The following is a 26,264-nucleotide window of genomic DNA, read 5'->3' as shown; positions in this document are numbered from 1 at the left end:
GTTTCCTAAAATACACCAAGACATTAACTTTCCAACACAAGTAAACAACACATTGGACCTTGTTTACGATACTCTGAGAGGAGCTTACAAGGTCCTTGCCGATCTTGTGGGTGCTTCAGTGGGTGATATGCTAATGGTTGCATACAAACCACTTGTCCGAGTCCCCAAAGCAGTTCAGAAGCAGACCCAGTTGTGGCCAGGGGTCTTCAGAGACATTTAAGGCATACTCACACTAAGTACAGTTGCCTAAAACTGGGCCGAAGCACGCTTGTATAAAGTCCTGGTGCTGCAGGTATTAGGAGGTTTGCTGAAGGTGCAGCTGTCGAGCAGTGAGGGGTTTGCGTCTTTAATAAACCACGACAGTTTGCATTAATCGAACGGTAAGAATTATTAATAAATCCTATTAAACAGATCCTTAAAAGTTGCGTCTCGTCTTCAGGTTTAGGCTCAGGCGTGCTTTGCACTCACTCTACAAGCGTACCTTGCCCAAGTGAACCACGCTCTGGTACAGCTCTAACAACCAGGCCAGGGCCGGCCAAGTAAACCACGCTTGAGCCCAATTCTCAAAAGATCCACGAAACGGGCCTGGGCACGGTTCGGATAGCATAGTGTGAGTACGCCCTTAAGGACTACTTTAACACCCCTGACTGGTGCTACATGAAACCTCCGCCTGGCTCTTCATTGTGTTATGCTGATGTGGCTGTCAAAACATAAGAAAGACTTGCTTTCCTGCTCACAGTGTATCATATAGTATTTAGACACTAAATGTTTATCATCAAGCACATTTTTTATTTCGAATTAGTATTACATTTATTATTTGTCTACAAACAATGGAGAAAAAAATCAAGCATATACAAATATATACACAATAAATCTTGTACGTGAAAGGTACTTTCTGAAGGTAATTTTCAGTAATTATAAAAATAATTGATGGGACAATCCAATAAAAAAATGTCCAGTTTAAAAAGACTGTGAAAAAACACAGATCAGCACACATACACTGATCTTACGGTCTACACTTTATTAGGTACACCTTTCTAGTACTGGGTTGGACCCCTTTTGCCTTCAGAACTGCCTTAATCCTTCATGGCAGAGACTCAACAAGCTACTGGAAATATTCCTCAGAGATTTTGCTCCGTGTTGACATGAGAGCATCACACAGCTGCTGCAGATTTGTCGGCTGCACATCCATGATGCCAATCTCCCGTTCCACCACATCCCAAAGCTGCTCTATTGGATTGAGCTCTGGTGACTGTGGAGGCCATTTGAGTACAGTGAACTCATCGTCATGTTCAAGAAACCAGTCTGAGATGATTCAGGCTTTATGACATGCTGCGTTATCCTGCTGGAAGTAGCCATCAGAAGATGGAGACACTGTGCTCATAAAGGGATGGACATGGTCAGCAGCAATACTCAGGTAGGCTGTGGCGTTGATGCTCAATTGGTACTAATGGACCCAAAGAAAATCTCCCCCACACCATTACACCACCACCACCAGCCTGAACCGCTGATACAAGGCAGGATGATCCATGCTTTCATGTTGTTGAGTCGAGCATCCGAATGTGTCAGCAGAAATGGAGACTCATCAGAGCAGGCAACATTTCTCCAATCTTCTATTGTCCAGTTTTGGTGAGCCTGTGTGAATTGTAGCCTCAGTTTCCTGTTCTTAGCTGACAGGAGCGGCACCCGGTGTGCTCTTCTGCTGCTGTAGCCCATCCGCCTCAAGGTTGGCCTTGTTCAGAGATGCTCTTCTGCAGAGCTCGGTTGTAACAAGTGCTTTTTTGAGTAACTGTTGCCTTTCTATCAGCTGGAACCAGTCTGGCCATTCTCCTCTGACCTCTCGCATCAACAAGGCATTCTCTGTAAACCCTAGAGAAAATCCCAGTGTATCAGCAATTTCTGAAATACTCATAACAGCCCATCTGGCAGCAACAACCACGTTCAAAGTCACTTAAATCCCCTTTCTTCCCCATTCTGATGCTCGCTTTGAACTGCAGTAGATCATCTTGACCATGTCTATCTTCATCCCGAAATGCATTGAGTTGCTGCCATGTGATTGGCTGTTGGACAGGTGTATCTAATAAAGTGAGTGTAGATGAGGATTTCTGACACATTCAGCAGGAGGATTAAGCCCAGTCTTCAGCACAGTTTCACCGATGATCCAGGATAATCAACCCTAAACCCAGGATAGAGCGGCTCAGTGAATGTGGTCTGGACTGAGTGGATGAGGCTCATTGTGTCTCTATAGATGTTGTAGAAGATCAGAGTTCCTGCACTGTGATCCACAAACACTCCTATTCTACTGCTGATCAGCTCTTCGGGGAGTTCGATACACCTGTTATTGTGCATGATTGCGTAACTGTCAGGACAGCAGATCAAACTCCAGGAATGATCATTTTGTCCAAACACACACTCATCACCCCGTCCCTTCCTCCTGATGCTCTTATATGACACTGATATAAACACATAATCATCTCCACTCCAGTCAATCTCCCAGTAACAGCGTCCACACACACTCTCTCTGCACAACACCTGAGGACAATTAAATCGGTCTGGATGATCAGGATACGGCTGTTTCTCTAACACACGCTTCACCTCTCTGTTCTCCTCAGACAGAATGAGACGAGTGTTTGCTGTGTTTGGATCCAGTGTCAGAAAACAGGCATCTAGTAACACAAGAAGAGACAGATTTATAACACAACAGGTATAAAAAAGGTATTAGAACATTGAGGTGGTTTATGAGGACATGCTTTAAGTCCTTGTAATTCAAAATGCTTAAATATCATTCTTGTTTTGTTTAGGGTAGGGGTGGGGAAAGACCATGTAATACGAGGTCTTTAACTGTAAAAATGCCCATAGAGAGACCTCATAAATCACCAATACCAATGTGTGTGTGTATGTGTGTGTGTGTGTGTAGACATACATTTGTGCAGTCCTGCTGTTATCCTATTTTCTCCTCCATGATCCACGCTGTAAACACACACAGATTTACATTCAGTCAGTAAACAAACACTAAACACTTTATTTAAAGCATACCCCAAGGGTTAAATATCAAATGGCTCTAAAGTTTTGGCATTAAAAATAGTGGATAATAATATACATACAGGGGTTGGACAATGAAACTGAACCATCGGTTTCAGACCACAATAATTGATTTCACTCATAATTCAAACCACTCTGTCATCGTTCTTGTCATATGTATTTGTGCATTATCAACCTGATACATGGCACTGCCTTAAGGATAAAATGCTTGACCCATTGGGTGCACATGGTCCTCCAGAATAGCTTGGTAGTCCATGGCCTAGTATTGGGCCTAGGGAATGTCATGATATTGCAGGCCAAACCATCACTGATCCAGCCACATGCTTCACTCTGGGCAAGCAAAAGTCTGGGTGGGACACTTCTTTGGGGCTTCTCCACACTGTAACTCTCCCAGATGTGGGAAAGACAGTAGAGGTGGACTCAACATTAATTTTTCACGATGTCCACAGTCCAAGATTTTTGCTGCTGCACCATGGAAACTGAGTTTGGAATTGGCATGAGTGACCAAAAGTTTGGCTATAGCTGCCCGGCAACCTGTGGAGCTCCAGACCAACATTTTTGGTGGGAACAGGATAGTTAAGGTGCACATTTAATTCTGCAGTGAGTGTGCTTTTGCAACCCCAAGTCAGAAAAAGTTGGGGCAGTATGAAAAACGCAAATAAAAAAAGAAAACTTGTATTTCTTTGCAGACAACATGAACACAAAATATTTCATGTTTTGTCTGGTCAACTTCATTTCATTTGTAAATATAGATTCTTTCTGTCTGTGTTTGCAACACATTCCAAAAAAAGTTGTGACAGGAGCAGTTTAGGGCTAGTAATCAGGTAAATTGGTTAAATAATGATGTGAGGTGATGTCAACAGGGGATTGTAATTATGATTTGGTCCAAAAGCAGCATCCAAGAAAGGTCTAGTCCTTCAGGAGCAAAGATGGGACGAAAGTCGCAAATTTTCCAACAAAAATTAGCAAATTATTGAAATGTTTAACACAATGTTCCTCAAGCAAGGAGAGGAAGACATTTGGATATTTCACCTTCAACAGTGCAGAACATCATTAAAAGATTCAAGGAATCTGAAGGAATTTCAGTGTGTAAAGGATAAGGACGCAAGCCTAAGCTGAACAACAGTGATCTCCGACTCGTCAGGCGGCGCTGCATCAAGAATCCTCATTCATCTATAAGCCAGATCAACACATGAGTTTAGGACTACTACGGCAAACCTTAGTCAAGTACCACAATGCGTAGTTACATCCACAGATGCCAGTTAAAACTGTACTGTGCCAAAAGGAAGCCCTATGTTAACAGTGTCCAGAAGCACTATCAACTTCTTGGAGGCATCTGGGATGGACCATCAAACTGTGGAAAGTGTACTGTGGTCAGATGAATGAGTATTTCTGGTATTGTTTAGGAGAAATGGACACTGTGTGCTCCAGACCAAAGAAGAAAAGGATCATTCAGACTGTTACCAGCAACAAGTCCAGAAGCCAGGGTTTGTCATGGTATGAGGTTGTGTCAGTGCTTTTGGCAAAAATACTTGCACTTCTGTGATGGCACTATTATTGCTAAAAAGGACTGTTGCCCACATTAAGATTTGTTTGCGGGAAGAAGGGGACAAAACAAACACTTCATCACATTGTGTCTTTAGTCCCTAGATGTCTTTTAAGTCTATATATTATGAATGCCCAAACCCCACAATTCTCACAGAAAACGGAATTTCAATAAAGTTTTTTACATTTGTTTTTAAAGCCATTAAGTGTAAAAGGGCAGTGATGCTCTACATACTTGAGTGTGTCCAGTGTGTAGTTTGGATCCTCCAGTTGTTCAGAGAGCAGCTTGACTCCTGAATCTCCTGGATGATTGTAGCTCAGATCCAGCTCTCTCAGGTGTGAGGGGTTTGAAGTCAGAGCTGAAGACAGCAAACCACAGCCTTCCTCTGTCACCATACAGCCAGACAATCTACAAACACACAAACAGTCCACATCACACTGTTGGACAATCACACATGAAAATGCTGGTGTTTCGGTTCATTCGAACACCAGTGATGAAAACACATATGCTGATTACTTTTCCCAATCGATCAACCGCTGAGGTCAGCAAACTCACTAAAATACTCAACAAGGTCTAAAAACAAAGATATTGTTGATAATACATCACATAAAAAGCACCACTGTGGGTGTGTCACATCTTGTTTTCTATTTCAATTCAATTAATCTTTATTTATATAGTATTGTTACCATGTAGATTGTGTCAACACAGCTTAACATAGAAGATCTAGTCCATCTAAACTGTGTCCGTCTACTTTTCAGAGTTGAAGTTCAGTTTAGTTCAGTTCAGTGTAATTTAATTTTCACTGCTGAAAGTCCAAACACTGAAGAGCAATCCATGCATGCGTAGCTCCACAAGTTCCAAACTAAGCAATGAACAGTGGCAAAGAACAAACCTTCACCAATTGACGAAAGTAAAGGAAATAAAAACCTAGAGAGAAACCAGGCTCAGTTAGACACGACCACTTTTTCTCTGGCCAAACTTCTTGTGCAGAGCTGCAGTCTAGGTGCTGGAGGCAGGAGAATGTTGGGCGTCCATCGTGGAGAAGCTGCAGGTGGGAGAAGTAACCAGCGGCTGTTCAGGCTGGCCCATGGGATCGGTCTCATGCTCTCCACTCCTCTATTATGGCCACAGCATCTGCTCAGGATATGACCTGGTCCAGGATTATAGATACCTCTAAAAGCACTCTATGGTTGGCATCATCTCTTCACAGGTCAGAACCTCTAGAGGCCCTGACATGAGTATCCCCAGGTGGAAATAGGGAAGAAATAATTATTAGTGTAAAATATTTGCAGCAGACAGACTGCAGTCGAGCCACTGGTGTGCGCAAAGTCATAGAAAAGATGTGGTGAGACAAAGTGGACTTCTTGTCCAGTATTTTCCCATCCAGTTCTCAAAACTCTTTCTGCGAGTGATTGTACAGGTGCAGATATATCTGTACCAACTCTGATACTCTACTCCCAGTGTCTTCATTTGACTAATGTTGTTTTTACTGACCCCTGTGGAATGAGAAACAAATTGGTGAAGAAATTGCAAGCCAAGGCAAGTTCAATTGCATGTCAAAAAAGGTAGAGTTTTAGAACACACCCACTTGCTGCATTGCCACACACTAATGTTAGCTCAAAGGTGTTCGGAAGCCAAAACTAACTTCCAAAATGTTTGCTTTGATGAGCTGTTTCGAACTGTTGAAATCAACTTAAAATAACATATATTTTTGCTGGATTTTCTTCGAAATCCCATAATATCAGTTCATTCTCTGATTTTGTTTGAAGTATATCAGGGCCTTAATTCTGGCAATCCATCAGGCACCTCTGGAATGGGAAACAATGCTTCACCAATGCTATTTTTAGTAGAAGTAAAGAGTGGTTTACCACAAGTAAGGATGTTGTTGGATTATGGAAGGACGACTTTGGGAATCTCCTCAATTCCAATGATATGCCTTCCTCTGAGGAAGCAAAGACACCTCTACAACACTGCATGGGGGTCAGGGACAGTGTCCCTGGGCTGGGCAAATGGGGTGAGGCTCCCCACCTTTAAGAAGAACAGGAGGGTGTGTTCCAACTACAGGGGTTCATACTTCTCAGCCCCCCAGAAATGTCTATGCCAGGGTACAGGAACAAAGAATCCAGCCGTTTGTCTGGGCCATGAAACACAGTACCAGCCCTAGACCCTCTCTAGGTTGCTGGAAGGTTCGTTCTTGTCCAGTGCTTTGGGAAATTGGAAAAGGGATTTGACCATCTTGCTCTTGACACTCTTAAGAGCTATCTGGTCTCTGTATGAAAGAAGCAGAGTTTGGTTTGCATTGCTGGCAGTAAGTCAGATTTGTTCCTGTTGCATGTTGGACTTTAACAGGGCTGCCCTTTCAAGTCAATGCAGATGATGTTATCCTGTTTGCCTTCGGTGTGTAATAGGAATCAGCACCTCCAAGTCTTAGGCCATGGTGCTTAACCGGAAAAAGATGGTTTGCCATCTCCAGGAGGAGTTCAAACATCTGGGGATTTTGTTCATGCGAAAGGGAAGGATGGACCTTAAAATTGACAGATGTGTGGCAGCAGTAGCATTGTACCAGTCTGTTGTGATGAAGGAGAAGCTGAGCCAAAAGCAAAGTGATCAATTTACCAGTCAATCTATGTTCCTTAGGACAAGATCATGGATACAAGTGGCTGAAATTAGCATTTCCTTTGCTGGATGGCAGGGTGCATGTAGAGACAGGGAGCTCGGTCACCCCTGCTCCCTCATAATGAGAGAAGCCAGTTGAGTTAATGGTTGTGACTTAAAAGAAGACCCAAGACATGCTGGAGGGACTATGTCTCTGCTTGCCTGGAAACACCTTGGGACCCCCTGGTAGAGCTGGTTGAAGTATCTGGCAAGATGAATGTCTAGGATTCTCTTCTGAAACTGCTGCCTCGCGACCTGGCCCCGCATGTGCATTTGAAGATGGATGGATATTTAAAATACAATGATTCCACAACGAACTGTTAGTCATACTAGGGTATATTACAAAAAGAACAACCTTAATGAATAATGTTATCTTGATTACAGCACAGCCCTAAATGTAACTATGTTATTGTTGTTGTTAAGTGGAAAATGGTTTACCTCAGTGTCTTCAGTTTACAGTTTGGACTCTTCAGTCCATCAGAGAGCTTCTTCACTCCTGAATCCTGCAGGTCATTGTCATTTAGGTCCAGCTCTCTCAGGACACAGTTTGAGGACTGCAGAGCTGAAGACAAACTCTCACAAGACTGAGCAGTGAGATTACTCATGCACAGCCTGAACAAGAGGAAAATAAAATACATTAATGGTCTAATTCATAGTAATTCGTCTGATGTTAAAAATCAATAATTAAGTGTTTGAACTCAGACCTCAGTGTCTCCAGTTTACAGTTTGGACTCTTTAGTCCATCAGAGAGAAGCTTCACTCCTGAATCCTGCAGGTCATTGTTACTCAGGTCCAGCTCTCTCAGCACACCATTTGATGACTGTAGAACTGAAGACAAACTCTTACAAGACTGAACAGAAAGATGGCATGTGGAAACTCTGAGGAAGAAAAAATAAAAAATAAAAAAATAAAAACAGCGTGACCTTAAACATTTAACTTAAGGAAAATCAATTTAAGTATTTTGAATGCAGACCTCAGTGTCTCCAGTTTACAGTTTGGACTCTTCAGTCCATCAGAAAGAAGCCTTACTCCTGAATCCTGCAGGTCATTGTTACTCAGGTCCAGCTCTCTAAGGACACAGTTTGAAGATTGTAGAACTGAAGACAAACTCTCACAAGACCGAACCGTAAGTTTACAGATGCACAGTCTGAGAAAGAAGAACACATGTTAATTAATGAAACAGAAAAACCCACAAGGTCTAGTAGTAACCAATATGTGGTCTTGTGCCATCTCTTGGCTAGAGATGACAATGGTGTCAACATTATTGATCTAGGCAATCTAGGAATTGGTACAAGACTTGTTTCGTTTACTAGTGTTGTTGAAACCAAGGACTACTTTGCAACTGCATGCAATCATATGTCATGTGTACACCATGTGTTTTTCTTATGCGTTTACAGGTATGTAGGTTCAAATAGATACAGGCTGCATCCGAAACTGCGTACTTCCATACTGTATAGAATGCTAACATCAGTATATGAGCCGAGTAGGATTTCTGGATTCATAGAATTCGAAATCAGCATGCGAGAAGTACCCATGTGGCGTACTACTTCCAGCGAGATTCTGAAGTGCGCATCTCATGCACGCTGCACTATCCCATGATGCCTCGCGAAAGAATTCATGCATGAGAGTGAAGTGACGCAACTGACTCAGGTAGGTCACGTGATGATGACAAAAAGGCGGATGTAGTACGTATTCCGAATTCCATTCATACTTCTCACATTCATACTGTATAGAATGCACTTTTCTAACAGCCGAATAGTACGTTTACATTCAAATGCATTTCCTACTGAATAGTTGGCGGTTTCAGACGCAGCCACTGCCTTTTTGTAAATGAGGCTATTACAGGTATCCAAATTGGAAAGTTCAACCATTTTCAATAATTATTGATATAGACCAGGGGTGCCCAACCAGGTTTCTGGAGAAAGTTTAGTTGCAACCTTGATCAAACGCACCTATCTTTAATTACCAAGTGCTCCTTCAGATTCTACTTGATTGTGCTTGATCAGGGTTGGAGCTGAACTCTGCAGGAAGGTAGATCATCAGGAACAGGATTGAGCACCTCAGATATAGGCAGTCCAGAGATTCATACAACACTTGTTTCATTGTGATTGACCAAGATAAACAAGGATTAGTTGACAAAAGTAGGTTTTTCACATATTGAGGAATATTCAATGAACAAGTTGAGTGACAGCAAGGGTTTTTATGTCAAAGTGTCCAGTATGACCAGGCCTATCATACAATATTTATTTTAGGTGCATGTGCAACATTTTGTGTATTACACAAATAATTACACACACTTAAAAAAAACTCAAAATTGCCCCAGTTGATGATTTCTTTCAAAATTCTTACCTCTAGGACCATGGTCATTGCTAACCTTGTTTAATGAGTGGTAAAAAGTTAATTGGCTAGTGGCAGCCATGCTTTTTTTTTGTAGATATGCCAATGTAGATTTTCATGTCACATTGGACAAAGGCACTGCATGCCAGACTAATGGTTGCTTGGTTACAATGATTCTCTTTCAGGTTATACTGCCACCTAGTGGCCAACGTATGCAAGTTTTGTACTGCCACATCTAAATGTCAACTTACTTCATTGTGTTCAAGAGTTATAGCCTAAATAGCTTTGGGTTCAAGTTGGCATTAGTAGTTTTCTGAGTACTGTTTCGTGCAGAAATTTGTACAAGCTACAGCTACAAAGCATTGTTTTTACTTTGCAAAATGGGCTGTGCCTTGTGAACTCATGGCAGAAATAAAATAACAATTTAAAAAATCCTAACAAATTGAGCACAAACTAAGTAATTTCTAGCGTTAAACCCCTAATGATCAATCAAAAACATCAGTCAGGTGCTTGAACTCAGACCTCAGTATCTCCAGTTTACAGATTGGACTCTTCAGTCCATCAGAGAGCTTCTTCACTCCTGAATCCTGCAGGTCATTGTTACTCAGGTCCAGCTCTCTCAGGAACCAGTTTGAGGATTGTAGAGCTGAAGACAAACTCTCACAGGACTGAGCGGTGAGATTACACATGCAGAGCCTGAACAAGAAGAACAAAAACTAAATTAAAAGTGACTTTTAATATAAAATTTAATGAAAAACAATCTAATATCTTTGTACTCAGACCTCACAATCTCCAGTTTACAGTTTGGACTTTTCAGTCCACCAGAAAGAAACTTCACCCCTGAATCCTGCAGGTCATTGTTACTCAGGTCCAACTCTCTCAGCACACAGTTTGAGGATAGTATAGCTGATGACAAGTTCTGACAGGACTGAGGAGTCAACTTGCACATGACCAATCTGAGAAAGAAGAACACAGGTTACGTTAAATGTGATTTTCAGTGATTAAGAATAATCCATCAGATTCTCGAACTCAGACCTCAGTATCTCCAGTTTACAGTGTTGACTCTTCAGTCCATCAGAGAGAAGCTTCACTCCTGAATCCTGCAGGTCATTGTTACTCAGGTCCAGCTCTCTCAGCACACAGTTTGAGGATTGTAGAGCTGAACACAAACTCTCACAGGACCGAACCGTGAGATTGCAGCACTGTAGCCTGTGTAGAGGACAAACAAAATATGTATGTGTTCATCTGGAGGGTTTTATACTTATATATAACTTTATGGACAGAGAAGAAAAAGCATTTGTCTATGAAACAAAATTAAATGGCTTCCTTTAGATATTTAAATAGTCCAACCCTTCAGAGTTATGTTGCACCCCTAATATATGAAGTGCGATGGCTAAAAGGTTAGCGGTTGGCATTTCTGTGTGGAGTTTCCATATTTGTTTGGGTTTTCTCCTAAAGTCTGTATTGGCTGTAGTGTACGTGTGTATGTGAATGTGAGAGTGAATGGGTGTTTCCCGTTTTAGTGTTCCTTAGTACATCAGATTCAGCGATCCTAAGCACAGCAGTCCCCAAAGTCTAGTGCCTGTGGCTTCAACAGCTGTCATGACTGCTAACCCTCAGTACCTTCCTAAGATGACTGCCTGCCCAGACTCATTTTACAGCATGGCTGACATGCCCCCTGCTGTTATGGTGGCCACATCATAGCCACCAGCTGTTACGCCTCAAGCCACAGTCCTCTGCTATTGCAGATGATAATCTGGTGGTCCCATGCATTGTAAATACAGCATATAAGGACACCCAGGCAATCCTCAGGTGTTTGACACTGGTTTCTAGTTTGTCAGACCCACCACTTGTTTTGGCACAATTCCAATCCAGAGCCCATTCAAGTTGGCTGCTCTGCTCCTGAACCTGTTCCATTCTATAACTTCACTCGAGAACCCACTTTACCTCCACCATGGTAGTCATCAGCGTCAGCACTATGGGAGTTATCTTCTCTGCTTCTGTCACCACTGATGATCCTTGGCTCCACGAAGATGGGTGGCTTTTGCTCCTGGGTGTTCTTTGTGTTTTACAAGCTCTACTATAGCTTTGTGCTCAGCTGTTAATCCTGTTCCACAGGCTCTGCCTTGGTTGACTGTCCAGTAATCCCTACCTTGGCTTTGTGTTCCTCCCTGGTTACCTGTTCAGTCAGTTTCTCCCTGACCATCAATCCTGTACCCTTTTCATGGTTTCTTGAACGTGCCTCCTCATCCTTGTCCACTGTTGCACCACCGCTCTCCTGAACTCTCCTGTTTTGTGTTTTCTTTTGAAGAGCTTCTAAAATCTGCTACTGGAGAGGTGGAATATCTGCGATCATTCCACTTATACAAAAAATTACTCAATTTTTTGCCCAAACGAAACAATATAACATACAAATCAACAAGTCAGTTATAGAATTATTCTCAAGGAGAGAGGATAACAACAGATGCTGAGCAGATCTGCATTTCTCAAATTCATTTTTTTACTATATTTCAGAAACTGCACTGTTCAAGAATGCTTTGCCTCATCAGTAACACCAGCTACTGTACATAGATAAAGAAAGAACTGAGCCAACAGGCAAAGCACTCGATTTAAGTTATTCTACATTCCTACTCTCATCTAAGGTCACAAGGACAAGATCTTGGACACAAGTGAAATGACTTTCCAGTACAGGGTGCACTGATAGAGGAGCTCTGAGACCCGGGAGGAACTTGCAGGGGGGCGCTGCTCCTCCAAATTGAAAAAAGCGAGCTGTTTTGGCTCAGGCATCTGATTCGAATTCCTCCTGGACACCTACCTACCTAGGGAGTTGTTCCAGGCTTGTCCCACTGAGAGGAGACCCCAGTTAAGACCAAGGAAAGGCTGGAGGGATTATGTCTCTCGGCTTGCCTGGGAGTGCCTCGGGATCTCCTGTCTGCAGAAAACAACTATCTTCTCACATGCTATACTTTACGACTACACAACTAAGAGCACACAGGTAAACGGTGGAGCATTAAGAAATTCACCAGTTTGCAGTTCATGAAATGCCATCAGTTCTGGTGGTCCGCATATGCACAATTTTTATTGCAATAGTAAATGCAAGCCTTGTTTTATGCATTGTTCCTTTAAATGTATATATGGAAGTGTTTGTTTTTGTCCACGGTCACAAAAAACTACATAGGTGTTGCAATGATGGTGTACAAAATTTCCTGATTTTAACACTATTCCTTAGAAGGAAGAATAGATTACTTCTTAGATGAAAAAAGGACTTTGACTTACAGAGCTCTTTTGGAGGTTTTGATGACCGCTGATAGTCTGATGAGACACTCGTCTGATTTCTTAAATTTCTGAAGCTCAAAATCCTCCAACTGCTCTTCTGAGGTCAACAACACAAAGGCCACAGCAGACCACTGGGCAGGTGAAAGGTCAGCAGATGACAGACTTCCTTCTCTAAGGTGGGACTGAATCTCTTTTAGCAGAGTTTGGTCGTTCAGTTCATTCAGACAGTAGAACAGATTGATGGATCTCTCTGGAGACAGATTCCCTTCAAGTTTCTGCTTGATGTAGGCAATTATTTCCTCTTTGCTCTGGTCACTGTCATCCTGCTGTGTCAACAGGCCTTGCAAGAGTTGTCGATTGGACTGGAGAGACAGACCGAGAAGGAAGCGAAGGAAGAGGTCCAGATGTCCATTGTCACTTTCCAGAGCCTTGTCCACTGCAGCCTTCAGCAAATCAATCATGCCTTTATTTTTTCTTCTCTTTCTAAAACTAGATAAAACTTTCTTGTCGCTGTCTAGAAACAGATGCTCATAAAGCGCTGCAATGAACTCCTGAATGCTCAAGTGAAGAAAGCAGTACACTGTACCAAGAATGATTCCTTTATCCTTCTTAAAGATCTGGGTACACATGCCTGAGTACACCGATGCCTTATAGACGTCAATGCCACAGTCTTTCAGATCGCTCTCATAGAAGATCACATTGTTTCTTTCCAGCTGCTGGAAGGCCAGTTTCCCCAGTGAAAGGATGAGGTTTGGATCCCAGGAAGCATTTGCTGTGTTTTCTCCATCATACTTTCTTCTGCTCTGCTGGATCTGAAAGCACAGAAAGTGTATGTACATTTGTGTCAGACTCTTGGGAGATTCCTGCAGTGTTTCGGCACAGGTTCTGTTTTTCAGTTCAATATTTCTTTTCTCCGTCAATACATTTTGGAGAACAGTGGCTGAAATCCAGCAGAAGACTGGGATGTGGCACATAATAAAGAGACTCTTTGACTGTTTAATGTGATCAATGATTTCTCTGGCCTGATTCTGATCTGTGAGTCTCTTTCTAAAGTACTCCTCCTTTTGGGCATCATTGAATCCTTGTATCTCTGTCAGCCGGTCGATACAGTCAGCAGGAATCTTACTGGCAGCTGCTGGTCTGCTGGTGATCCAGATGAGAGCAGAAGGAAGCAGATTTCCCTTGATGAGGTTCGTCAGGAGAACATCCAGAGAGACTGCTGAAGATACATCACGACACGTCTCATTACCAACAAAGTTTAGGGGAAGACGAAATTCGTCCAATCCATCAAGGATGAACAGGACTTTGAATCGTGTGCTTCTTGTAAGGTTCAGTCCTTTAGTCTCTGGGAAAAACTGAGTTATGAGGTCTTTTAAACTTTGTCTTTCTTTCTCCTTTAAGTTCATCTCTCTGAATGGAAGAGGAAATATGAAGCTGATGTCTTGATTTTCTTTCCCTTCAGCCCAATCCAGAACAAACTTTTGCACAGAGACTGATTTCCCGATGCCAGCAACTCCTTTTGTCAGGACAGTTCTGATCTGCTTGTCTTGTTCAGCTGCTTCAAACAAATGTTTACATTCAATCTTCATCTCTAGTGACTGATGACATCTAGAAGCAACTTCAATCTGTCTGATCTCATGTTCAGTGTTGACCTGTTCACTCGCACCCTGAGTGATATAGAGATCTGTGTAGATGGTATTCAGAAGTGTGGAGTCTCCTTGCTGAGCATTTCCTTCAAACACACTTTGATATTTCTTCTTCATGCTACATTTTAACTGGTTAATGAAGAACAGCTCACCTAAACACAGGAGCAAAGAAAGAGATAGGTTTAGTCTTGACTTTTCCAGCTATATTTGTAAGTGACAAACTGACGGTCATGAGTATCTTACCCTGGAGAGTATCAGCAACTTCATCTTGCTTCATATCTCTCAGGAAGAAGAGTGTGAGATCAAGAGCTGCTTCTGTGATTCTGCATCTGTTGTCATTAAAGTTCTTTACAAAGTCTTGTCTGTTTTCTTCTTGTAAGATCTTCTTAAACTTCTCAAGTTCATTCTTCAAAAATCTGTCAATTTTATTCTCAAGATTCTATGATGGAAGAAATTAGATGAATTACGTTTAACCAAAAACGCTTATTCACACACATTTCTACAACCACAGCCTACTCTGTGAGACAAGCAGGCACAGTTTGAGCAGTTTGAGGTTGAGCTCTCTTTTATACTCCATGCCCCATCCCTTTGGATCAAACCAACTCAAGGAAAACAATAACAAACAGTATGCCAAAGTAACTCCGCCGGTCCTACACCACCCAACCCGCTCCGAGCTGGGATCGAGCTGGGGACCTTCCGCATGGGAGTCGGTTGCTCTAACAAGGAGGCTAAAGACCATAGCCTATAGCGTTCATCGCTAGAGCACCTTTACAAGTCAGAGGTGTGAGGTATACCTGCACAGCACTTACTAACTGGCCTCTGTTACACTCACCACCTAAAACTCACTCCCATCCGGGTCATGGCACCAATGTAACCCCGCCAGTCCTATGCCACCCAACCAACTACGAGCTGGAATCGAACCGGCAACCTTCCGCATGGAAGTTGGTTGCTCTATCAAGGAGGCTAAAGTCCATGGGCTCTGGCGTCTGCTGCTAGAGCACCTTTAGAGGTCAGAGGAGTGAGGTTTACCTGAACAGCACTTACTAGCTGGCCTCCGTTACACTAACACTGTGTGTCTCTTACTGAAGGATCAAGGTATGTTGCGAAGTGTTTCACACCAACTGACATGGAGTGCTGAATCTCCACTGAAAGTACTATAGGAAAATAAATTGTGCATATTTTGAGAGTTCACCTTTAGCTGATTATTGGTATTAAAGCTTGTTTGGTATGCTCTCCTGGACGAAAGCTCTGAACTTAAAAGATCCTTGAGCCTGGGGCTCCCTCCCGATAGAAGTGTGAGAAGGAAGTTTAAGCTCTGGTAGATCTCAAGAACCCCCCAATCCCTCCCCTTATGAAAGGCAAATTATGAATAGATGTGGAAATATGCGATGGACTCATCTATAGTGCCAATTTGGTTTGGTCAATTCATCTATGGCTCATGTCTTTGGACTGTGGCTGGAACCCAGGGAAAACCCACAAATGCACAAGAACATGTAAACTCCGCACAGAAACGTCGACTGGTCTGGTAAGCCTTCTTGCTGTGAGGCAACAGTGCTAACCATTGGGCTGCCATGCTACCCTGTCTAGAAAAGAAGTAGGAGTAGGGGTGGAAGGGGAGATTCTCTAAAATGAAGATATTGAGGTAAGAATTTCTGGTTATTCATGGTGAGTTAGTAATAGACTGATTAGTGGATATTGTATAAGCTAATGCTGGACCAGCCGTGTGCAATCATAAGCACATGCTCTTCTCGAAATTAGTTCATAAATAAATCACACTTAATGACATGGAGTAAATAAATGGACTTTATTGCAGTGCTTCTTTTTCAGGCCTGAGACCCACTTATATCATATTTCAATCAGGCAGTAAAAATCTTAAATCTTAAATGCGGCAATTAACAATAGCATGACAGTTCACCGAAAGTGCTAGAGTTAGCTTACTGAAAATTAAAGTCCTGTGCATATAACCCATGGTGAGCACTGCAGCTTGCGCCACTAATGACAGAGTTGTGGGCTGGGATCTGGTGAATTTCGCCATGGGAAAGTAAAAGTGAGGTGTACTGGCATTATTAGCAGAGGCAGGCAAAAAATAAGGAGGGGGAATGACGGAATTCAGGGCTGGAGGAGGGGGCTGTGGGTCAAAGGTAGGGGAGATGAGTTGGGATAATAAGAAGCCTGATGGTGCATTTCCACTGGCATGTTGTGGGTATATAAGTATTTAATAACAAAGACGGCTCGGCTAAAACAAAGGTAAATTTTCCATGAAAATCTAAAAGACGTCTAAGAAAAGTTAAAAACTAGTCCAGTCATACAAAAAACACAGGAATGTGATGTAGGTGACACGTGTAAAGTCTGTGTAATCTGTGTATTTCCTTTAGACGATCGATAGACATCTATTTGAATTTTGCTGACAACCCAAATTTAGCCTTATTTTAGTGGGATATGAAAATGTGTTACAAAAGCAGGATCTTTTTCACTCATCATTTGGTCTGTTATATTATAAATATTAAATATGAATCAAAATGAGTTTTTTCCCCACCTGGAAGATCCACAGGAGATTGTCTGTGAAACTCTTGTGCCTCCTGTGAGTCCTGTGTCTTGGTTCTGGTAACTCATATTCAACACTGTTAACAAATAAAACTACTGTAACAATACATTTTGAGGCAAACAATACAGATATATCTTGAAAACTTGAAAAAAATAAATGTTTTGCATTCCTCATGATAAGAAGACACTCAGGACATGTGCTGTGTTATGGATTAGATTTAGCTGAGAACACCCCCCCCCCCCCCCCCCCCAATCAAAAGTCATTATAGAGTCATTGATTGATTAATTCAAACAACTGATTCATCCAGGAATGGCTCTCTTTACTGAACTGTTGTTTCACATTTTCAATGCAGCGCATATTTGACCAATAATATAAAACACAAAATACCTTTTGGCAGATGATGGTTCTTTCCCCGTGAGGGTTGGTGGATGATTTTTTGACCAGTTACTCTTCAGAGACACAGAGCTGGACACACATGATCCTGAACCTTCACTGGTGACACAAAGAGACCAGAGGGAAATAGTTTCTAACTGTTTAACAAGATTAACACCTTGCATCTCAAGATGCTAAGTTACCAGGTTTAAGAAGATGGTGCTTTGGGGTCTACTGTGTCTAGAACTTGGCTTGCCTTCCATCTCTGCCTGCTTAAATACTGCTGGTTTTCTCTAGAATGCTGCAATGCCCATTCTTAGCACATGGAACCAAATCAGATCCCTTAAAAGTTACTGAAACTCAAAGCTATTTGGTTTTTGCATCAGCTTGATTATGCTTGCTGCTGCCTTCTAACCTCTTTCACCTTGCTCTTGGACACCACACTGGCACATGGTAGAGCCATTTAGAACTTTTCAAGCAAACTCTTAGAGGTTTTGTGACCGCAGAAACTGCAAGAAGGACTTCCTATATCCTAACCATGGCAACCTCCACTCGATATTGGGGGAATTCCATGCCATGCTTCCCTGAGTCCAGACAGCGAGGAACTAAAGATCTCTACCAAAAAGCACAAGTTACACAATCAAATGTCTCTTGCTGATCTGGTACAGCTAAATTTGAGACAAATCTCTGCTTTTGTGGTTTCTCAGGTACGATTCTAAAATCAATCTAACAGTAAGTAGTAGAGTGAATTTGGTACAGTTGTCAACTCAATCCTCTTCCTCAGAACTCCCTATGTTCGTGTTTGTGTGAATGTGCATATGTCTGTTAAGTAGTTTAGTAATAGTAGTGTAGCTCAATGAGGATTTATTTCATTTTAAAGAGCCATGTTTGTGTTTACATGCTCCTGCCACTGTATACCAGGAAGAGGGGGAATAAGGACACACTCACATAGCAAAATTTCTCTGGCCCAGCTCTGGCCCACACAATCAGGTTTTGCTTGGCCCACATGCCACAGTGAATAACGGTACATGACTGGACCAAATCTGGCTTCCAGACAAGAGCCAAACACGGACCATATCTGGGCCAAGTCTCAGCCAAGTTAATAACTCATAACTGGGCCTGAACTGGGCCAGATAGGTTGGTGTGTCACGATTGCAATGAAATTGATAAACCCATGGAGTGATGCGCTTTAGGCACACTATGGGCACGCTTTTTCTCAAAGGGACCTGATTGGTAGAATTTTTTTTCTTTACTCAAAAATGATTTTAGTGTATTTTAAATGTGGGTCAAGACTGGCCAAACTCACATGGCCCACTTATCAAATTTTTAAATCTGGGCCAAATACTACGTTTTTCATCTGGCCCAAATCTTGTGTGCCGCCTTAAAAACGGTGCCACCTCTGCCAAACACGGGCCATGTTTGGCCCACATGCTGTATGCCAGTGCCGGATGAATGCCTGCTGTGCCAGCTTTTTGCCAAATCTGGGCAAGAATTATTTGCTACTAGGGCAGCAGCATACCCCCAGCTGGAGGAGTTGTCACAGATCCTAGAGAGGTGGATGAGGGAGATATATTTAACATAACATTTCTTATGATATTTAAAGTCCACTGCTACTTAAGACCTTTCAACTGGTTGAGGACCAAATGGTGGCCCTCATGAAAAAAACCAAACCCTATTTTTTCCCCTCCATCCCCTCTTCCTGTTTCCACTGTCTCTCCATATGCTTCTGTCTCCTTTCTCTCTTGCCCCTGTGCTTTCCAAGTCTGTGGATCCACCAAGGTTCCAGCCCCTTCCTGGAGTAAGCACAGTCCTGGGGTGCCACCTGTCTTTTAAGGGGTGATGGGCGAATTTCACAAGTGGAATGTGGCCAAGATGTGTAGGAATGGAGCAAAGCTGGGGCATCACTGTTAACAAGCATCACCCATTTGCACACCGGTCTCGAGTCTCAGAGGCATAAAAGGAGGAGTGACAACTTAGGAAGACGAGAGAGGACCAGGCCTGAAGTTTATGTTTGGATTCCTTTCAGTTTGGCAGCAGCCGGTTGTAAGTGGCTGCATGTTTTGTGTTAAAAGTATGTATATTGAAAATATGTTGAAAGTGTAGTCAAATTTATGAAGAACCTTAAAACTTATTTGGCTCACTAAAATTGACTCATTCCACTCAAACTGAATGAACCTAAATCAATTCACTTCTTACAGATGTTAATCAATAACCCAAAGCTCACTTACATGAATCATAACATATAAAACATTCAACTCATCAATAATGAAAATAAAAATTAGAAACGTTTTCTGATGACTTGAAGAATTTATATACAAGAAACCCTGAAGCCGGTGAGGTGCATGGAAAGAGACATGTTTTTAGACAGACCAGGGGTGAAAAACAGAAATTGGACAATTCAATTCTCCACTTGAGCTGGGTAAAAGGATCCTTCTCACTATACATTCTCATTGTGTCACAACACAAAAGGGAATCCTCGGCAAGTGCAATTGACAAAGGAAAACCATAAACAAAGACTACACAATTCTGACATTACATTATTGGACATCAGACTGGGGGGAAACTGGGCTGGAAGCAAGCCTGGGATGGGTGTGGCTGGATACAGGGCTCAGCAACAAGGCTAAGAGCTGGTCTGGGGCCGGAAGGTTGGGTAGCTTGTGAAATGCAGATAGAGTTAGAATCTAGACTTGTATTGGCAGGGCAAGGATCATGAGAGGACCCTACAGAGCAAGGAGTCAGATTGGGACCAGTGGAGCAAGGAACCTGGATGGCATGACTAAAGCCATGATTGGCAGGCACTCAGGGACTGAAGCCATCACTCTGCACCGGCTGGAAGTAGATCTTGGCAAAATACAATAATGTCCTCGGTGAATGTGGAGGGTTATGGTTAGGGCATTGGACTGCTAAAACACATAAACCTAGATATATATACACACTAATAACAATCAACATAGATGTACTAATGAGGCAACCAAGGCAGGAAACAGAACAAAGGAGGATGTCACAAGACACCCCTGATTCAACTGAATACAAAGGAGCGAAACTGGGTCAGGGAGCACGGTAGTAGAGGCAAAACAATGCCAAAACAATACCACAACCTAACAGGAGTCCTGACAGGCACAGTCCATCAGTTCAATCGTTAGCTGTCCAATAGTACAACCAATTTCAACATACTTTGAAGTGCATGTAAAACACCAAAATACCTTTGGGCAGGTGATGGTGTTTCCTCACTGAACTCTGGTGGATCCTCTTTAGACCAGTCACTCTTCACACATGATCCTGATCTCACACTGAAGAGACAAACACACAAGAGGAATAAACTGCAGGACAAACTTCAATCTCCTTTGAGAGTTTATCAGCCAAATATGAGTTTGCTCAGTTTAATTTAGCACTAACTAATAGTTGACTGAAGGTCTGTCTGATCAGGTCTGCTGAAACTGTTCTGCGGTTAATTCTAATGTTGTACAGGTCTTATAACTTGACAAATTAAGTAAATTCAGCTCTGGTAAATATGACACCAGACCAAGCTGTTTATAACCTACAATGATCTCAACACATTCAATAGTATCTGGATACAGCCTTGCATGAGCAAGCTGAGACTGCACTCAGTGGAGGTAGTGACGTCACTGTGAGGGGTCGGGTTAGCGGTGGCGTGATTATGTCATATGGAGAGGTGTGCGCATTAAAAGCATCGCATACACCTCGGAACACTCTCAAAACATTTCCTGAAGGTGTAAACTGAAGCTTTGTCCATCATTTGATCAGGCAATAGCAACACAAATAAGTGCATTGTTGTTGGTGTTTGTTCTTCAGAGAAAGTGTTGAAATAATGGTGTGAAAACAGAGTCAATACCTGTGTTTCTCTGAGAGAGAGTCCTTTACTCGCTCCTCTGCCATATTGCAGCTAAAACACCAATGCAGACATTAGCAGAGCTTTCAGGAAACAATCAGCCGCTGACCATCACCTGGAGATGACAATATACTGAGATATCATTACACAGTTATGGGTTAAACACAGTTTGTTTAAAGAACATCAGCATTTTGGAGTTTTTTTCCTGTTTACAGGATGGTCTTTACCAAACACTAACAAGCATAATGGTATAAGTATTAAACTTACATGCTGAAGTACAGACGCTCTTGTGCAGCAGGAACAGAATTTGAGCTCTGTGACTCTTCAGTTCACTAAAACACACCTGTGCGCTCCTACAGGTATATCCTGAAATGTTATTGGTTCCACCGAGTGGCGTTGACATTAATATTCATGGGATTCTCCCGACTGTGGGCGTGTCCTTGAGAGAACACACCACTAGAACAGACAATATTTGTGCAGTTTCTCTGAGCACAAGTTTTCAAGAAGATAACAAGGAATTTGAGATGAAATCTGAGAGGACTCTGAACAATACTGAAAGAGATAGCTCACCCCAAAGTGAAAAAAGTCATAATATACTCACCCTTCTTGAGTTCCAAACCGGTTTGACTGTCTTTCTTCTGCTAAACACAAAAGACCTTAATTAGAAGAAAGCTCGACACCTTTTACCATTGAATTCCACATTATATTTTTCTCCAACAATGATAATTCAATAAAGATTTCCAAATTTGCCTTCAGACAAGAATGAATGTTTATCTGTGGCTTCAGGACAACTATGAGGAAAGGTTTTAATATTGTCATGGTAAAAATGGCATATTGAGAATACAGCAGAAAGAATCTGAGGGGTGTAATTGGTATAGATACTATGATATTATATAATAGGATACTCTTGTTTTTCCTCAGAGCTTGACTACTGTCAGATATTATATGCTAATGCCAGTTTAGGAAGCTCCAGCTAGTACAATATAATGTAGTGAGAATAACCCTTCAGTGTCCATATGGTGAATTATTAATAGTATGCACTCTGAGCTCAACACTAGATCCGCCAGGTGTTACTTACAATAGAGGAAAACATGAGACAGTGTTAGAGGTGTCTTATCTGGGCTAAAGACAAAAAGGACCAATAGGCCAAAGTCCTCATCAAATGAAAGTAGAATTTAGCATTTATTTGGAAATCAAGATCTGGAAGGAGAAAGTAGTAGCGCAGAATTAAAGTTTATTATAGTCCAGTGTTAAGTTTCCACAGTCAGTGGTGGTTTGGGGAGCATCCATACCCCTCACATTGACGTCACCAGCTCCATTGAGTGCATTGTGCCTGAGGCTGTGTGTCTCCATTGCAAATGCTAGTCTGCAGTCAGATATTATTGACTTCATGGCTCCCTCTGCTGGCAGATTCATGGAGATGGTGATTTGACTGTCCAGCAGGACTTGACATCTGCCCACACTACCAAATGTGCTAACACCTGCTTTAAGGACCATTTTATCGCTGTACTGGATTGGCCAGAAAACTCATAAAGGATCTGTGGAGTATTGTAAACATTGCTGGAGTAATTCAGGCAAGAACAGCCCAGACCAAGCATTGAATACATGTTCATAATGTTTAGCAGTCTAACATTTCTGTGTGAAAATCCCTTTTAAAAAAAGTCATTGGCCATCATATATTACAATGTTTTGAGATTCTGAATTGTGGGGTTTCATTAGCTGTAAGCTGATCAGAATGGAAAGAAATTAACACTTGAAATAAATCAGTCTGTGTGTAATAAATCAATCCAATATACCAGTTTCACCTTTTAAATTGAATTACTAAAATAAATCAAGTTTTCAATAATATCATAATTTACTGAGATGTATTCCACAACCAGGGCTTTGACAAACTTACAGAAGAAGAGTAAACAACCATCATTAAGATAAAGCATTTATTATCACTACACTAAAAAAAACTGTTAAAAATGACTAAATATGATGTTGTCAGAGGAAGTCACAGGAGTTTAATCATTGTTGAAATGTGTGTTGAAATATACATTGTCGGTTTACTTGCTGAAAATAGTAAGGACTTTTTATAAGAGTTTGGGATTACGTCTAAAATTGAAAACTTTTTTTTGAATTTTGATCTCTACATTATAGAAGTTATTTGAAAATGCATGTCGAAATGTATTTAAATGACAGATTTTAAACCAATTCTAAACAAATAAAAATTTCACATCAAAACTCCTGAAATTCCAGGAGTTTTCCGGGAGACGGTTCTGAAATACGAGAGACTCCCAGGAAAAACAGAAATGTTGGCAGGTATGCATTAATAACATCTGCTCATTTACACCCCAACATATACTCAAAAATCAAAACCACAAAAGAAATCTTAAAAGTTGTATTGTCCTCTTGTGTCTTGTCATTTATCTAGACTCCAAATGTCCTAGTTTGGTTTAGTTTCTCCTTCTGCTGATCTCTCTAAACAACCTGTAACTGAACCCAACGTTCAAGTCCAGCAGCGTCAGCCTTATGTTAGAGACGTCAGGCAGGCAGCCATTCCTCTCCACCCTGAACCTGAGCCTCAAGCAAACAGCCCAATAGCCTATGTTGGGGATCCCAGCTCCTGTTAGTCTCTCCTCTGCCAGTGTTTCCTTGTTTTTGCTCTCCAGCCTCATCCTTCCATCACTGAGGAATCCAGAGTAGCATTCACGATCACCCCCTTTAAAGGCAGGGCCTGCCCATAACTTTTTTGATGCCCTGGTTGATTTTGGGTTGAGGGTCGCCTTCATTTCAGTCAACTTCAGCGAGCAACTCGCCCTTCCTGGAAGTCTTATGAGGGTGTCTCAAGTTTTCTACACACTCCACCACCAAATTCTGACCAGGAGCTGATGCTGCATGGACACCTGCAACTAACTACCAAGGAGAAACAGCATCTAGGCTGTTTTCTGGCTAGGTGCTTGTGTCTGTACTGTGGGATCTCCTTTAAAAGCCCAACTCACCAGTAGTCCAGGGGATCCTGGTGGGCACCTTTCCTTGTTCTGATACCCTCACACATTGTACCTCACTGTCAGCCTCACTCCAGCTCAGAGATGTCATCCATTCTTTTTTGTGGCCTGATTTACTCTGAAGCAAGGGGCAACTTTATGAACAGTACCACTGCCGTGTCCTGTAGCATTCCTGCAATCTCTCTTTCTTCCCCTATCAGTGTCTGCTTCCTAATTGGTCTTACCATCACCTCCATCACCATTCCACCCCATCTGCAAATTTAATTATCTCTGGCAAACACTGTGAGGTCACTGGTCAGGTAATTCTGTGTTATCTTGGAGTCAGTCTTCTTTTGTTATGTGTCAGGGTGCTGCCTCGTGTCCTTTAGATCTTTAGAAGCTTTAGATCTCTCTGTAGTCCCGTCGGAGTACCATGATCTGTGCCAGGTCTTCAGCAAGTCCCAGGCCAAGTTCTTACCTCCCCACCAACCATATGATTGTGCCAAAGTCCAAGGCTCTTCTATGCCCAGGGGTTGGTGGTATTTCCTTTCTATTCCTGATAGAGAGGACATGGACAAGTACATTCAAGAGTCTATAGAAGCTGACTTAATTCGCCCCTTTTCCTCTACAGCTGGGGCTGGGTTCTTCTTTGATATAAAGTGGCTCTCTGTGTCCTTGTACAGAGGTCTCAATTACCTTATTGTTAAGAACAAGTACCCTGTGTCTTTGATATCTTCTGCCTCTGAGTTATTGCAGGGAGCCAAGATCTTTACAAAACTCGACCTTCGCAATGCCCTAATCTGGAAAAATGAGGGGGATGAGTGGAAGACAGCATTCAACACACCCACAGGAAACATTAAATACCAGGTTTTACCTTTCAGGTTTACTAATGCCCCAGCTGTCTTTCAGCCACTGGTCAACAATGTGCTGAGGGACATGGTAAATAGATTTGTCTTTGTGTACCAAAGCATATGGTCTCAACGAAGGGCATCAGGGCTGATCACATTAATGTAAGGGCCATAGCCGAGCGGCAAATCCCCAACTCATGGAAAGCTCTGGAGTGGTTCCTGAGGTTGCCTCTTTTTGCCAGTTAGGTTAAGACCAGAAGTCCTTCAGTGGGGTCATGAGTTCAAAGTAGCCTGTCACCTTGGAGTCTGTATATCGCTGGCTACTATTCAATAGTGATTTTGGTGGCCATCTATGACCCAGGACATCAAGCAGTTTGTGTTGGCTTGTGCAGTATCTGCCCAGAATAAAACTTCTAATCAGCTGGTTGTCTGTTACAATCCTTTCCCATTCCCTCTCGCCCCTGGTCACACGTGACTCTTGTCTCTGGCTTACCTCAATCGAGAGGTACTAACTTTGTTTTGATGATGGTGGGTTCTACAAGGCAACCCATTTTATTCCTTTAGCCAAACTCCTGTCCACCAAGGAGACTGGTGGTGGGGGTTGACTGTGTGATAATTGTCATACATTACTAATGCTCTGAAGCTGATTTCAGTATTGTAAGGTGTTGATTATGTATTTCAAAGATTCACACAGTATTCAGATTTTTTTTAAATTATCTTTTATATATGAACACATACACTCTCTCTCACACACATACACAGGGGAGACCACAGAAAATCTCACTGTTACTGACTGATCCTGCAGAGGGTTATGGGTAAATCTCTCTTCAGTCTTCAGCAGTTTGACTGATGATTCATCTGTCTGGATGATCAGGATACGGCTGACTCTCCCACACACACTTCACTTCTCTGTTCTCCTCAGACAGAATGAGTTGAGTGCTTTATAACACAACAACACTCACCATAGCTGTGTGTGTCTGTGTGTACATACATTTGTCTGGTCATGCTTTAATCCTCTTCTCTCCTCCATGATCCAGACTGTAAACACACACAGATTCCCATTAAATTTAATTAAACATATATAAACATCTATAAATGTAATGATTACTTAACAGTTTACTACACAAAGAGCACAACAAAACTTTAATCTAATTTAATGAAAACATGATTAATAAAAT

General features: G+C 42.0%; 1 protein-coding gene across 1 annotated transcript; it reads right to left on the bottom strand.

Annotated features, from left to right (window-relative positions):
• Positions 1 to 773: 773 nt before the first annotated feature.
• si:dkey-240n22.1 lies at positions 774 to 21,910 on the bottom strand. Its single transcript, XM_068220563.2, has 17 exons — positions 21,871 to 21,910; positions 21,537 to 21,725; positions 21,273 to 21,384; positions 20,623 to 20,709; positions 17,435 to 17,539; positions 17,039 to 17,123; positions 14,746 to 14,941; positions 12,857 to 14,654; positions 10,616 to 10,789; positions 10,363 to 10,536; positions 10,103 to 10,276; positions 8,217 to 8,390; positions 7,948 to 8,121; positions 7,682 to 7,855; positions 4,823 to 4,996; positions 2,924 to 2,970; positions 774 to 2,666 (listed from the first exon to the last, which is right to left on the bottom strand). Exons 3-17 carry the CDS (start codon positions 21,314 to 21,316, stop codon positions 2,140 to 2,142), a joined length of 4,107 nt encoding a protein of 1,368 aa, XP_068076664.1. The 5' UTR covers positions 21,317 to 21,384; positions 21,537 to 21,725; positions 21,871 to 21,910; the 3' UTR covers positions 774 to 2,139.
• Positions 21,911 to 26,264: the final 4,354 nt, after the last annotated feature.

This window comes from Danio rerio, chromosome 4 (genome assembly GCF_049306965.1).
Source record: "Danio rerio strain Tuebingen ecotype United States chromosome 4, GRCz12tu, whole genome shotgun sequence".
Lineage (NCBI taxonomy): Eukaryota > Metazoa > Chordata > Actinopteri > Cypriniformes > Danionidae > Danio > Danio rerio.
The sequence above is the reverse complement of the archived record's forward strand: the minus strand, read 5'-3'. Positions and strand labels throughout refer to the sequence as shown.

Bases quoted from the DNA above. Each gene is read 5' to 3' on its own strand.
- si:dkey-240n22.1 (XM_068220563.2), bottom strand. From the start codon at position 21,316: ATGGCAGAGGAGCGAGTAAAGGACTCTCTCTCAGAGAAACACAG. The intron at 7,856-7,947 runs GTCTGAGTTCAA...CCTCTTGTTCAG, and splicing joins TGTAAACTGGAGACACTGAG to GCTGTGCATGAGTAATCTCA. The intron at 2,667-2,923 runs GTATGTCTACAC...TTGTGTTACTAG, and splicing joins AACAGCAGGACTGCACAAAT to ATGCCTGTTTTCTGACACTG.